This window comes from Prionailurus bengalensis, chromosome B2 (genome assembly GCF_016509475.1).
Source record: "Prionailurus bengalensis isolate Pbe53 chromosome B2, Fcat_Pben_1.1_paternal_pri, whole genome shotgun sequence".
NCBI classification, from domain to species: domain Eukaryota; kingdom Metazoa; phylum Chordata; class Mammalia; order Carnivora; family Felidae; genus Prionailurus; species Prionailurus bengalensis.
Genome location: NC_057349.1, coordinates 125,713,016 through 125,728,278, shown reverse-complemented (window position 1 = coordinate 125,728,278; position 15,263 = coordinate 125,713,016). Strand labels below are relative to the sequence as shown.

At 40.3% G+C, this 15,263-nt stretch overlaps 1 protein-coding gene across 1 annotated transcript; it reads left to right on the top strand.

Moving 5' to 3' along the window:
* Positions 1-12,865: 12,865 nt before the first annotated feature.
* On the top strand, positions 12,866-13,914 carry LOC122489032 (phospholipid scramblase 1-like). Its single transcript, XM_043590543.1, is given in 2 exon segments — positions 12,866-13,510; positions 13,513-13,914. Coding segments are annotated over 2 exon segments (795 nt in total). The 5' UTR covers positions 12,866-12,969; the 3' UTR covers positions 13,767-13,914.
* The last annotated feature ends 1,349 nt before the right edge of the window (positions 13,915-15,263 follow it).

The window sequence follows — 15,263 nt, the reverse complement described above, 5'->3', positions numbered from 1 at the left end:
AGATTTTGCATGTATAATATCACGTCATCTGCAAAAAGTGAAAGCTTAACTTCATCTTTGCCAATTTTGATGCCTTTGATTTCCTTTTGTTGTCTGATTGCTGATGCTAGAACTTCCAACACTATGTTAAACAACAGCGGTGAGAGTGGACATCCCTGTCGTGTTCCTGATCTCAGGGAAAAAGCTCTCAGTTTTTCCCCATTGAGGATGATGTTAGCTGTGGGCTTTTCATAAATGGCTTTTATGATCTTTAAGTATGTTCCTTCTATCCCGACTTTCTCGAGGGTTTTTATTAAGAAAGGTTGCTGAATTTTGTCAAAGGCCTTTTCTGCATCGATTGACAGGATCATATGGTTCTTATCTTTTCTTTTATTAATGTGATGTATCACGTTGATTGATTTGCGAATGTTGAACCAGCCCTGCAGCCCAAGAATAAATCCCACTTGATCATGGTGAATAATTCTTTTTATATGCTGTTGAATTCGATTTGCTAGTATCTTATTGAGAATTTTTGCATCCATATTCATCAGGGATATTGGCCTGTAGTTCTCTTTTTTTAATGGGTCTCTGTCTGGTTTAGGAATCAAAGTAATACTGGCTTCATAGAATGAGTCTGGAAGTTTTCCTTCCCTTTCTATTTTTTGGAATAGCTTGAGAAGGATAGGTATTATCTCTGCTTTAAACGTCTGGTAGAACTCCCTTGGGAAGCCATCTGGTCCTGGACTCTTATTTGTTGGGAGATTTTTCATGACTGATTCAATTTCTTCACTGGTTATGGGTCTGTTCAAGCTTTCTATTTCCTCCTGATTGAGTTTTGGAAGTGTGTGGGTGTTTAGGAATTTGTCCATTTCTTCCAGGTTGTCCAGTTTGTTGGCATATAATTTTTCATAGTATTCCCTGATAATTGCTTGTATCTCTGAGGGATTGGTTGTAATAATTCCATTTTCACTCATGATTTTATCTATTTGGGTCATCTCCCTTTTCTTTTTGAGAAGCCTGGTTAGAGGTTTATCAATTTTGTTTATTTTTTCAAAAAACCAACTCTTGGTTTCGTTGATCTGCTCTACAGTTTTTTTAGATTCTATATTGTTTATTTCTGCTCTGATCTTTATTATTTCTCTTCTTCTCCTGGGTTTAGGCTGTCTTTGCTGTTCTGCTTCTATTTCCTTTAGGTGTGCTGTTAGATTTTGTATTTGGGATTTTTCTTGTTTCTTGAGATAGGCCTGGATTGCAATGTATTTTCCTCTCAGAACTGCCTTCGCTGCATCCCAAAGCGTTTGGATTGTTGTATTTTCATTTTCGTGTGTTTCCATATATTTTTTAATTTCTTCTCTAATTGCCTGGTTGACCCACTCCTTCTTTAGTAGGGTGTTCTTTAACCTCCATGCTTTTGGAGGTTTTCCAGACTTTTTCCTATGGTTGATTTCAAGCTTCATAGCATTGTGGTCTGAAAGTATGCATGGTATGATCTCAATTCTTGTATACTTATGAAGGGCTGTTTTGTGACCCAGTATGTGATCTATCTTGGAGAATGTTCCATGTGCACTTGAGAAGAAAGTATATTCTGTTGCTTTGGGATGCAGAGTTCTAAATATACCTGTCAAGTCCATCTGATCCAATGTCTCATTCAGGGCCCTTGTTTCTTTATTGACCGTGTGTCTGGATGATCTATCCATTTCTGTAAGTGAAGTGTTAAAGTCCCCTGCAATTACCACATTCTTATCAATAAGGTTGCTTATGTTTGTGAGTAATTGTTTTATATATTTGGGGGCTCCTGTATTCGGTGCATAGACATTTATAATTGTTAGCTCTTCCTGATGGATAGACCCTGTGACTATTGTATAATGGCCTTCTTCATCTCTTGTTACAGCCTTTAATTTAAAGTCTAGTTTGTCTGATATAAGTATGGCTACTCCAGCTTTCTTTTGACTTCCAGTGGTGTGATAAATAGTTCTCCATCCCCTCACTCTCAACCTGAAGGTGTCCTCAGGTCTAAAATGAGTCTCCTGTAGACAGAAAATAGATGGGTCTTGTTTTTTTATCCATTCTGAAACCCTATGTCTTTTGGTTGGCGCATTTAGTCCATTTACATTCAGTGTTATAGAAAGATATGGGTTTAGAGTCATTGTGATGTCCGTAGGTTTCATGCTTGTAGCAATGTCTCTGGTACTTTGTCTCACAGGATCCCCCTTAGGATCTCTTGTAGGGCTAGTTTAGTGGTGACAAATTCCTTCAGTTTTTGTTTGTTTGGGAAGACCTTTATCTCTCCTTCTATTCTAAATGACTGACTTGCTGGACAAAGGATTCTCAGCTGCATATTTTTTCTGTTCATCACATGGAAGATCTCCTGCCATTCCTTTCTGGCCTGCCAAGTTTCAGTAGAGAGATCAGTCATGAGTCTTATAGGTCTCCCTTTATATGTTAGAGCACGTTTATCCCTAGCTGCTTTCAGAATTTTCTCTCAATCCTTGTATTTTGCCAGTTTCACTATGATATGTCATGCAGAAGATCGATTCAAGCTATGTCTGAAGGGAGTTCTCTGTGCCTCTTGGATTTCAATGCCTTTTTCCTTCCCCAGATCCGGGAAGTTCTCAGCTATTATTTCTTCAAGTACACCTTCAGCACCTTTCCCTCTCTCTTCCTCCTCTGGAATATCAATTATGCGTATATTATTTCTCTTTAGTGCATCACTTAGTTCTCTAATTTTCCCCTCATACTCCTGGATTTTTTTTAATCTCTGTTTTTCTCAGCTTCTTCTTTTTCCATAATTTTATCTTCTAGTTCACCTATTCTCTCCTCTGCCTCTTCAATCCAAGCCGTAGTTGTCTCCATTTTATTTTGTAACTCGTTTATAGCATTTTTTAGTTCCTCCTGGCTGTTCCTTAGTCCCTTGATCTCTGTAGCAAGAGATTCTCTGCTGTCCTTTATACTGTTTTCAAGCCCAGAGATTAATTTTATGACTATTATTCTAAATTCACTTTCTGTTATGTTGTTTAAATCATTTTGATCAGTTCATTAGCTGTTGTTATTTTCTGGACGTTTTTCTGAGGGGAATTCTTCCGTTTCGTCATTTTGGATAGTCCCTGGAGTGGTGCGGGACTGCGGGGCACTTCCCTGTGCTGTCTGGAATAACTTGTGTTGGTGGGCGGGGCTGCAGTCAGACCTGATGTCTGCCCCCAGCCCACCGCTGGGGCCACAGTCAGACTGGTGTGTGCCTTCTCTTCCCCTCTCCTCGGGGCAGGATTCACTGTGGGGTGGTGTGGCCTGTCTGGGCTACTTGCACACTGCCAGGCTTGTGGTGCTGGGGATCTGGCATATTAGCTGGGGTGGATCGGCAAAGTGCACGGGGGTGGGAGGGGCAGGCTCAGCTAGCTTCTCCTTAGGTGATCCACTTCAGGAGGGGCCCTGAGGCACCGGGAGGGAGTCAGACCCCCCCGGAGGGATGGATCCACAGAAGCACAGCATTGGGTGTTTGCGCAGTGCAAGCAAGTTCCCTGGCAGGAACTGGTTCCCTTTGGGATTTTGGCTGGGGGATGGGCGAGGGAGATGGTGCTGGCGAGCGCCTTTGTTCCCTGCCAAACTGAGCTCTGTCATCCTGGGGCTCAGCAACTCTCCCTCCCGTTGACCTCCAGCCCTCCGTTCTCTGAGCAGAGCTGTTAACTTATAACCTTCCAGCTGTCAAGTTCCGGTTGCTGTCGGAACACACTCCGTCCAGCCCCTCCGCTTTTGCCAGCCAATCTTGGGGCTCTGCTTGGCCGGCAGGCTGCCCCTCCGCCCCGGCTCCCTCCCGCCAGTCCGTGGAGCGCGCACCGCCTCGCCGCCCTTCCTACCCTCTTCCGTGGGCCTCTCGTCTGCGCTTGGCTCCGGAGACTCCGTTCTGCTAGTCTTCTGGTGGTTTTCTGGGTTATTTAGGCAGGTGTAGGTGGAATCTAAGTGATCAGCAGGACGCGCGGTGAGCCCAGCATCCTCCTATGCCGCCATCTTCCCAGGATCCCCCCCACTTAATTTTAAATAAAGACATAAAGCACTGTATCCACCACAAGTTATAAAATATTTTAGTTCTCTATTATTGCCATAAACAAAATATTTATAAATGTAGAAAGTAGTAGAAAGGTATTTTTTAAGCTGATAATGTTTTCACTTTTTATCCAGCTAAATGCCATTTAGTATGTCATTTATTGCTAAGTCTTTCTAAATTTGCCCATCATTTCCTGTTATAATTGTTTGTCAAATTCTATAAATTTTTGAAAGCTGGCCCAGAATGTCATTTATCAATGAATGTAAAGTACTCATTCAGAGGATTATTTGTTCTCATGTTTTTCCTCTTATAAAGGAGAAAACTAACCTAATAAATCCTGAGTAAAGTTACACTTTCTTAAATCCCCCCAAAAGTTTACTATCTTTTGTGAATGCATCATTTTAGTCTATCCATTTATGTAACTTAATATTTGTGGGTATCTCTACCTCAATCAATTTTTATGTGAGTTTACTGGCAAGAAATATTCTCAGATTTTGTCTGAAAAAAATGTCTTTACTGTATTTTCATTTTTGAAGGATACTTTCACTGCTTTGTAGAATGCTAAGTTAGCAGTGTTTTCTTACAGCAAGTTAAATATAGCATGCCATTATTATCTGGATTTCACCACTTTGATCATTTCTCCTTGGAAGAGATGTGTTTTGTCTTCTAGATGCTTTTAATAATTTCTTTTGGTCTTTAATTTTAAATAGTTTTACTATAATGTACCTGGCTGTGCTTGGGTTTTACAGAGATTCTTGAATCTTTGGCTTGATATCTTGCACTAATTTTGGAAAATTCTCCATGAGTATCTCTTCATTTGCTACTTATTCCCCAATTCTTTCCCTCTTCTCCTTCTGGGGCCCCAATTACACATATGCAAGAACTTCTCACCATTTGTTATATATATCTTGCTCTCTTTTGTATTTTTCACCTTTTTCTTTTTAATGTGTCAGTTCAGTGACCCTCTGCTCTAATTACTGTTAAACTCATCTGATGAGATCTAATTTTTACCAACTCTTGAACCTCGACTGGACTGTGTTTATAGGTCCCAGTCTTCTGGCAGAATTTTCTTTTTATCTATTTTCTTAAACCTATTAGTTACAATTATTTAAAAGACTGTCTAAAAACTCTGATATATAGATCAACCAAGGGTCTGTTTGTATTCTTTTTGCTTTTGTATTGGCCATTTTGTCCTGTTTCCTGGAACGTCTGATAATTTTTGATTGAATGCCAGTCATTGTGCATGATGAATTATAAGGGCTCTGGATAATATCCTCCTTGAAAGAAGCTGGGTGTTTTGTTTATTTGTTTCCTAGGAGATAGTCAAAGGAGTTGTGAATCACTTTGATCCAATCAGGGACTGAGATGATTGAAATCCAAGAGGTCTTTGGAAATGTCTGAATCCAGTGTTTCTATCTCTCCAAACACTGTGAAACTGTTTAAACTTAGTTTCCACTTTCTGCATTGTTGCATATATTCCCACCCTGTGCAGCTTATCAAATACACTGAAGAAAAAAGAATTGCAGAATATTGGGCTCACTTCCTTGTAATTCCCTTTAATCCAAGATCTTGATTTCTAAAGTCTTAGCTTCTTTGATCATATGGAACCCAGACTCTTGCTCAGCTCTGATGCCCAGCTTTGTGAGCATCAAAAGTTCTGAGACTTTTCTTTCTGTCTAGTGTCTCACCTGTGCTACCTACCTACTAGAAAATGACTTGAGAGGATCACCAACAAAGAATGTCATATTTGCATCAATGCATTGCTCTTCTTTCCAGGACATTATCCTATTAATCTTTAACAGCCTTAGTTCTTCTCTGATGCCTCCAACAGCTTGGAGAGGGGAACTGTTAAATTTTAATACATTTTACTATCTTTTTTTGGTCATTATTCTTGTCAAGAGAAGGGAGTCAATCTGATATAAACTACTCTGGCATAGCTAGAAGTGGAAATTTCTTTACAAGATGTTTGCATTCTTCTCTATATATTCTTACCGAATATATTTTCCCCTTGTCATGTTTCACTTATTATTTCAGATGAAAGAGACTTTACTATTATCATTACTTTATAAAATTTAGTTCTTGAATTTCTTTCCATTTATTTATACCTATACCATTTATATAGTCTGTTTCTTTTTGGCCTGCAACTTCAATCTCATAATCCAAATTCTCTCTGTAAAGTCCGTGTCTAAAATAGTATCCCCTGCAGTTCTCTTGATTAAATGGCTTATTTCTACACAAAAGGAACTCTGATTTAAAAAAAAAAAAATGGCCTGCATACCTTTTGTTCGTTCCAGAATAAATTCTTTTCCTTTCATCATTTGTTTTATTCTCAAAAGAATTTCAAGCTCCCTTGCCTGAATATCCATCCTTGCTTTTAACAGTTTTTATAATACATTTCGCTTGAAGAGAATCTGAAACTCAAACTTCTCTGGGATGCCATAAATATTCTATTTCTATAAAATTTATATTCAAATACCTGCTTCTTTATTATGTCATTCATGTAAGTAGTATTCTCAGTGAGAGAGATGACAAACAAATAATTACACGGATGCAGGCTTCATCCAAAGAATGCAAAGATCATGAATTTTACTAATAACATAGTCTCTTTCATGCCAGTAACAAGGTCTTTAAAAAAAACTACTTAGTATAGTATTGTTCTAGATAAAGTTATTATAAGGTTTGAAGTCCCATTTTGTAGGGGGAGAAAAATCTTATGAATGAATACTAAGGCTGCCTGCCACACAGGAGTCTTAAAAAATAACTATAAAAAAATAAATTGGATATCACCAGAAAAATTTACCGTAACAGCAGGGACTTTCCCACATCAAATTTCCTCCAGTTGTTTCTGAAAGCACCACAGAGCTTTGTCATATATGCTCCACAACAGACCCCACATGTGGTTATTCTGGCCTAAACTAAACTCCTGGTGAAGGCACCCTTTCCCTTTCTCTTCTGGTAGGAGCTCTGAGATCACCATTTGGCAGAAGAAGCTACACTATGGAAAATGGCCATTGCTAACGCTTAACCAGCCTAGGTGACAGACCCTTCCCTTAACTAAGGGATGCAGCTAAGTTCAGACTGCAGCAGATGATGAAAGTATACTGTCTTTTCTTTGATGCGTGGCCCCCAATTGAAGGGTGTCTTACAAATGCTACTAGAGGTGGTTACTCTTACAGTTTAGTCTCAACTTGTTTTCAGGGTCCATTTGGTGCTCCCAGCCAAAGTGAATAGAGTCAGGGTCAAATTATTCTAACCCCAGGAATGCTCTGAACATAACTGTGCCTAGGAGTATAGGTCACTTAAGACAAGTTAAGAAAGAATGATTTTTACCCTTCTTCAAGTCTAAGGTCCTATGATTGGCTCCTCTTGCTCAAGAATAACTAAAGAAGAAATGTCTCCTTCACAGGAAAGTCCTGCCCTTGACCACAGGAGGGTGGCCTTGCATCACGACCCCCTCAGCACAATGACACCAAACATAATAACGCAGTGTCACTCCAGGTCTGTGCATCGCATGCAAAAACAAAACTAACCCCCACAAACTACTTAAGGAAGAGCCTATGCAGCTTCACAAGTTCACGCAAGAGTTTTGTCAGCAGCAGGCTCTCCATTCATAATCTTAGAAACCCTCCAAAAAAATCGCAAAGCCAAGTCTCAGAGGCATGGCCTGGGCTTGAGGACATGGTACATTTTGCATCACCAGACAGAGCATTCTGCAACAATGTCCTCCCGCCTGCAGATCCACCCACAGATGCTTAATTTACATTTGTATAACTCAATTATCCATTCAAGAGGGTTTTTGAGATATAATAGTATGGCTCAGAAATAAGCTGAGCCTCTATTTTAGCAGAAATGTTTGCTACGTTTTAAAAAGTTTTTCCAGCTTCTACTGATCGAGGTTTCAAAAAGCATTAGAGTTCCATTGACAGCCAGTGTTCTCAATGACACAAGAAGCAGTGTGGTCAGTGGGGTATAGGGCCAGCTAGCTCCTCTGGAGGTGGGAAAACTTGTGTTCTTGCCTTAGCCTTCGATTAACTGTTATTTAAATAATGACTTCATTAGTTATTAAAAAATGCAGTAAGACCTGACGATGTCTGGCAGTGAAGCAGAATGCCAGTTTAGTTGACCATGCAATGATACTAAAAGTTACCCAAAAAGAAAAGACACGGAAGTGTCCCTTTTAATAATTAAAATTCTTCTTCATTAGGTAGCTGGGTGGTCTGAACTCGCTCTGAAAGCTTCATAATTGGAAGGGTAGATGGAATGGTGATACTTCAGCTGCCAGAAATTTACATCTGATAGATTGAGTGGTGGGAATGGGAATTTGTTTTTAGGGTAGATATCATCTTTTTGCAAGGTGTCACTTTAATGAGCATTTCAAAGTCAAGAACCTAATCATTTCCCTTTGGATATCTCTGGGCATGGCTGGAGAAACCAGCTGCAAATGCTTCATGCTGAGACACTAAGTATTCTGTTTAATAATGTTAAAGACTGGGGCACCTGGGTGGCTCAGCTGGTTAAGCGTCTGATGTCGGCTCAGGTCATGATCTTGTGGTTTGTGAGTTCAAGTCCCGGGTCGGGCTCTGTGTTGACAGCTCGGAGCCTGGAGCCTGCTTCAGATTCTGTGTCTCCCTCTCTCTCTGCCCCTCCCTTACTCACACTCTGTCCCTCTCTCTCTCTTTCTCTCAAAAACAAATAAACATTAAAAAAATTAAAAATATCAATAGTAATGTTAAAGACTGTGCTGTGGAAAGTAGCACATCTCTAATGAAGGATGTTTTAACTCCAAATTGAATGTCAGTTCCATAGCCTAAGAAGGAAAAAATGTTGGGGGAGCACAAAGCCTGGATGAGGAAGGCAAAAGGGGAGGGTAGGAGTCAAGGACAGGAATGCTGGGGGTATACCTGCTCTTCCTCAGCCTGGACCCTCTGCACTGGTGCTTGGAATGGCTAATTCTGTGTAATCATTTGGATTTCCATTCAAATGTGACCTCCATAAAGAGGACTTCTCAAACCCTCCTGTTCATGGCAGCCTCCAAGATGGCTTCTCATTGTCACAGCCTTCAAAGAAAGAAAGGAAGTAATTTTCAAGTGCATCACTAAAGAAAAAAATTTACCACAGTTTATTTTTTCCCCTCTTTTGTGCGTAGGAGTATCATTTTTAATCAGTCATTCTTAGAAATTTATGGCTCCAAGCAAAATTTCAAGAAGGAATTCCCATAATGTTTGTTAGGTAAAAATACACATACTGAACTCTTCCTGCCATCTAAGCGTTATAAACATTGTAACCAAAGAAGCTAGCCACAACTACATCACCAGTTCTGTTTTCAGTTTGCTTGCCAGTGCATTTTTGTATTATCATGCATGCTATCTGTGAGGGGTAAGTGAGAGGATTCATTTTCAGAAATACCAAATAAAAGCAGTGCGGTCTAGTTAACAACGGGTTTACAACCTTCCCCTCCCCCACCCCGCCTCGCCCCGCCAAAAATGGAGTTCCAAACCCTTGGACACTTCACTTCCTGGTTCTGGTTCATCTTCCCCTCTCTATTTTACCAGCTTATTTTCATGGGCTTTGCAATGGGCATGCGCCAAAGAACTGAAGTCTGTGTGTCACCTCAAGGAATGTACTCTTTGCCTTACATGGGCCTAGGCGACTTCTGGGTAAGGCTATAACCGCTGTAGTACTCAGCCAATGAGGATTAAGGGGAGGGACTTGCACAGTAGGAGATAAATTGTCTGCTGTGACTGCCCAGATCGTGCCTGTCCATCAGACACCCGTTCTTGCAAGAACATTGATTAAAGCCTCACTTCAGGTTGGGCCAACTCGTCCCTCCTTGGATTGGGTGGGTGGGCTTATTTCTCCCACTATCTAGAACCTTTGAGGAATTAGTGATGAATTCCACTTCGCTAAGTGTGCAGTTTAGGCACGAGCCAATAGTAACTGCTCTTTGTACAAAGCAACATACTAAACTCCTTTGGGAGGGGTTAGAGAAATCAGCATCTAAAGAGTTTTTAATGCAACTGGGAGGGGAGCAAGAAGGAAAGGAAGGGGGCAAAGACATCACTGTTTAATGTGCGTCTACAAAGTCCTGTGATGTGTACTTTGTGTTTTATACTGTTCAGAGATCCTGTTGTGGATGACAGAAGCTGATTCTGGCATATTCAAACAGAAAGGAAATTAATAGTTAACCTACTGACTCTAAGAAATATGGAGAACTGGATTTGGAAAATGGTAAGGAATCAAGGAAATGTAAGCAGAAGAGTCTTGGCTCAGAAATACTCTGATTAAGATTATGCTGCTAAAACCTCTTGCACTAGCACTGAGACTGCTGGACCCTACCCACTGGACGCTTACCACCACCCCAGGAAATAATCTTCGTCCCCTGCATAACTTTGTTCCTGTATTTCCCCAGATTCAAAGTTCCAGTTGGGCTTATGTTGGGACAAAGCTAGGTCATACGCTCACTCCTAGAAGCCAGGTAAGAAATGGAATGTATGCCCCATTTACCATAACAAGGGCAGGCGGAACTCTGCCCCCACCAAGACTGATTCATTTGTGAGTGAGGTTTGAAATGGAAAAAAAAGATTCAGATGCTGGGCACCCAACGAAATGGCAAGAACTCCCTGCTATCTACCACTTTGCTTTCTTAACACCCACATGCACCATTTGTCACTTATGTTAATTTTTTTTCAACGTTTTTTATTTATTTTTGGGACAGAGAGAGACAGAGCATGAACGGGGGAGGGGCAGAGAGAGAGGGAGACACAGAATCGGAAACAGGCTCCAGGCTCCGAGCCATCAGCCCAGAGCCTGACGCGGGGCTCGAACTCACGGACCGCGAGATCGTGACCTGGCTGAAGGTGGACGCTTAACCTACTGCGCCACCCAGGCGCCCCTGTCACTTATGTTAAAATAAACATCTACACATTAAAATAATCCTCCTGCCTAATAACACGGACCCATTATAGGGTAAAAAAAATGTGCTCATCTCCCCAAAGGGAAATGGCCCAATGTCTCAATAGTTTCTGCAGTCAATTCCAAATTGAATATTTTATTCTTGGTGGTATTTTATTTCTCCTCTAGTGATGATATAATCTCCTCGCTAACAACACATACACAACAGTGTGGTAGGAAAGAAAGGGAGAAAATTACTTGAAATATATGGCAAAATAAAGAAGTAAATACAAGTAAAGGCAACAATAGTCCCATCTATAACTTTTCACAAGCTATTTATGATACATGGTATGTGTGACTTTCCTCTTCACCATCTACTTCACTTTCCCTTTTCTTTCAGAGAGCATCTTATTTGGGCAGGGTTTGGCTTTGGGGGCCCTTCCAATATAACGATGTCGTTGTCTTCATTAATTTTTTGCAGCTTGGCAGATGTACAACTTAGGTTCCAGCTATACTTTTTCTTGTCCCCATTATAATGACAACCTTACATGTCCCTGATAGCCAAAATCAGTGACTCCAACCAGTTCCCCTTCCCCTTGCCTATTTGCCTCTTTGTTCAATAGTACGTAGAACTCCAAGTAGCCAGGTATCGAGTCTCAGCTTTAGTTTTCATAGAACCATTGCAGTCCTGTGGGGGCACTGCTCACGTGGATTCTAAAATCTTGAATGCAACAGAGCCCAGGTATCAGTGGACACCCCCACTTCTACTCTTGGTTCCCAGACCTTTGTGTTTTGTCTAATTGGGGCAAGTTTGCCTTAAAACACATGTCCGGGCAAAATTAATTTATCAAAAATGTTTTTAAGACATTTATACAGATAAAATGACACTATTGTTTCTTAGGCTTTGAAATTCCTACATTTTGAAGAATTAAAATTTTGAAAATAAATTCAATATTGCCTTTAGAAAGCTACTTGTTCAATTAATAACACAGGAAATAATAGATGCTGGCAAGGATGTGGAGAAAAGGGAACCTCCTTACACTGTTGGTGGGAATGCAAACTGGTGCAGCCACTCTGCAAAATAGCCTGGAAGTTCCTCAAAAAGTTAAAAATTGAACTACCCTACGATCCAGCAATTGCACTACTGTGTATTTACCCAAGGCTACAAAATACTGATTTGAAGAGGCATATGCATCCCTGTGTTCATAGCAACATTATCAACAATAGCCCAGCTACAGAAAGAGCCTGAATGTCCATCAACTGATTATTGGATAAAGGAAAGGTGGTATATACATACAATGGAATATTACTCAGCCATTAAAAAGAATGAAATTTTGCCATTGGCAATGATGTGGATGGAGCTAGAGTGTATTATGCTAAGCGAAACAAGTCAATCCGAGAAAGGAAAACACCATATGATTTCACTCATATGTGGAATTTAAGAAACAACACAGACAAACATAGGGGAAGGGAGAAAAAAATAAAGAATGGGAAGCAAACCCAATGAGAGTCTTAACTAGAGAACAAACTGAGGGTTGATAGAGGGAGGTGGATGGGGGATGGGCTAAATGGGTGACAGGTATTAAGGAGGGCACTTGTTGTGATGAGCACTGGGCGTTATACTTAAGGATGAGTCACTAAATCCTATATCTGAAACCAATTTTACCATATATATTAACTAACTAGAATTTAAGTAAAAACTTGTGGCGTACCTAGGATCCAGGAAACGAAACCGAGAGCGTTCCCACACCCCGGAGGTTCTCGGCAGCATGGAGCACCCGCAGCCACAGAACTCTATAAATCATGGAAAAGCAAAATGGACAAATGAATGCTCCTCGCCCAGGAACAAATTTACCATCTGACTATCCCCCTCAATGTCCTTCAGCAGCACCCCGAGGACCTGCAGGACATACTGGCTACCCTGGCCCCCAGGCTGGCTCTCCTGGCCCTCAGGCTGGCTACTCAATTCCACCAGCTGGTTATTCAGGTGCTGGCCCAGTAGGGTTTCCTGTCCAACCCCAGCCTGTGTATAATCAACCAGGTGGACCTGCAGGGGTACCATGGATGCCAGCACCACACCTCCATCAGGCTGTCCACCCGGATTGGAGTGTTTAAGTCAGAGAGATCAGATACTGGTTCATCAACAAATTGAGCTTCTGGAAGTCATAGCAGGCTTTGAAACTAATAACAAATATGAAATTAAGAACAGCTTTGGACAGATTTACTCTGCAGCAGAGGATACAGACTGCTGTACCCGGAATTGCTGTGGGGTTTCTCGGCCTTTTACCATGAGGATTATTGACAATATGGGCCAAGAAGCTATAACTCTGGAGAGACCACTAAGGTGTGACAGCCGTTGTTGCCCTTGCTGCCTTCAGGAGATTGAAGTCCACGCTCCTCCTCGTGTACCTGTAGGTTATGTTACTCAGACCCGGCATCCATGCCTGCCAAGGTTTACAGTTCAAAATGAGAGGAGAGAGGATGCACTAAAAGTTATTGGTCCATGTGTTGGGTGCAGCTGTTGTGCAGATGTTGACTTTGAGATTAAATCTCTGGATGAAGAAACTACAGTTGGCAAGATTTCCAAGCAGTGGACTGGTTTTGGAGAGAGGCATTTACAGATGCTGATAGCTTTGGTATCCAGCTCCCTTTAGACCTTGATGTGAAAATGAAAGCCGTGATGCTTGGTGTATGTTTCCTCGTTGATTTCACGTTTTTTTTGAAAAGAGTGGAAACAAAGAATAAAAAGAAGGAGTGTGGTAGGGGATTAATGAAAGCCTCCTCAGAAAGTGTGAAGTCCGTGTGCTTATTGGGACTATGTCAAGGAAAAACTAATTGGTTTTCTTTTCTTTATTGAAATGACTTCCGGCATTTGTGAATTCTACTATGATGCCTGGTATATGCGATGACTTTTCAAATTATAGAGTTTATTTTCCATATCACTTACCTATAAATGTTTTTATGCATCTTTCTTTGTTTTATACATTTTCTTTTTCATTGTGTATTTTAGAGAAAGGACACGTTAAGTTTTACATTGAGTCATGAAATTTCCTGTGGCAAGTTGTTCTGAACTATAATCTGTTTTATTTTCAACTTTTACACCAAATTAAGTCCTTATTAATTTTAAAATATAAATGTGCATTTTATTAAACACAGTTCCGATTTATTTCACATCCTGTGACCACTCCACATCCTTTGTGGCAAAGATGTCATCATCTGCTCAGCAGCCCTGTCACGTCCTTGACTTTCACCATACTTGTGGCCAACTCAAATCCCTGCGTTTTGTCTTATGTTGTTGTTAATGTGGTATGTGAAAAAAATAACAATTATGTTATTTTGCAAATACTGTATATTCAAATAAGTTAAAAACGAATATAATTTGTTTCTTTTACAATTATGTTAAAATAATACTTAATATTCATATTACCAAAGAAAAATAAAACATGTATTTGTTTTCTGTTCAGCAATCACAGTATATTAAGCTTCTTTTGTAAGCTAAATAAATAAATAAAAACTTGAAATTAAAAAAAAAAACTACTTGTTCAGATTCTCCAAGAATAAAAAGATACATAATCTATTTTAGTCAACCCACTATAACTACAGCATGGGCAGAGCAAGGTGGATACTTTGATATATTAATCATTAAGATAATAACTAATGGAAAATATTATTCAAATATTAGCAGATATGTATAAGTGCTACTTAAACTGGAAATTTTTAATTTCAGTTTTTGTATCCTTACCCAATACTGAGTCTTTTTCATAAAACTCTAGTATTACATGCTAAGTTTTATAGCCATAGAGATTCCCACTAAAGCTAATTATAAGGAAACATAAATTATGAGGCATGATAAACTAAATTCTGAAAGTGCTATAAACATGCGTGCTTGTGATGAATTGTTACATTAATGTCCCTCAATAAATCTGACTTCCTATATCCAACCTTAGGTTGTCCCTGTCCTCACTGACTCCGGAATGTGGTCATGTGACTTGTTTTTGACCAATGAGACAACAGCAAACATGATTCAAGCAGAAGCTTGATTTGGGTTTGCACATAGGACTTTCTCCCACTGAAACGCAGCCAGTGTCAGATGAAAACAACCTGAGTAGGCCTCCCTGAAAATGAAAGAGCACATGAAGGGAGAAACCCAGCCATTCCACTCACCCTAGCTGAGTCTGGCACCCTGAGGGTCTCTCGGCTACGTTGCAACCGTGTGACTAAGTCCAGGTGACTGCAGCACAAATGACTAACCTACCAACAGAACTGTGATAAATAGTCATTGTTTTAGATTCCTAAGTTTTGGGGTGTTTTCGTATACAGTATATCTGATAGATGATGCTACCAATACCCTCTG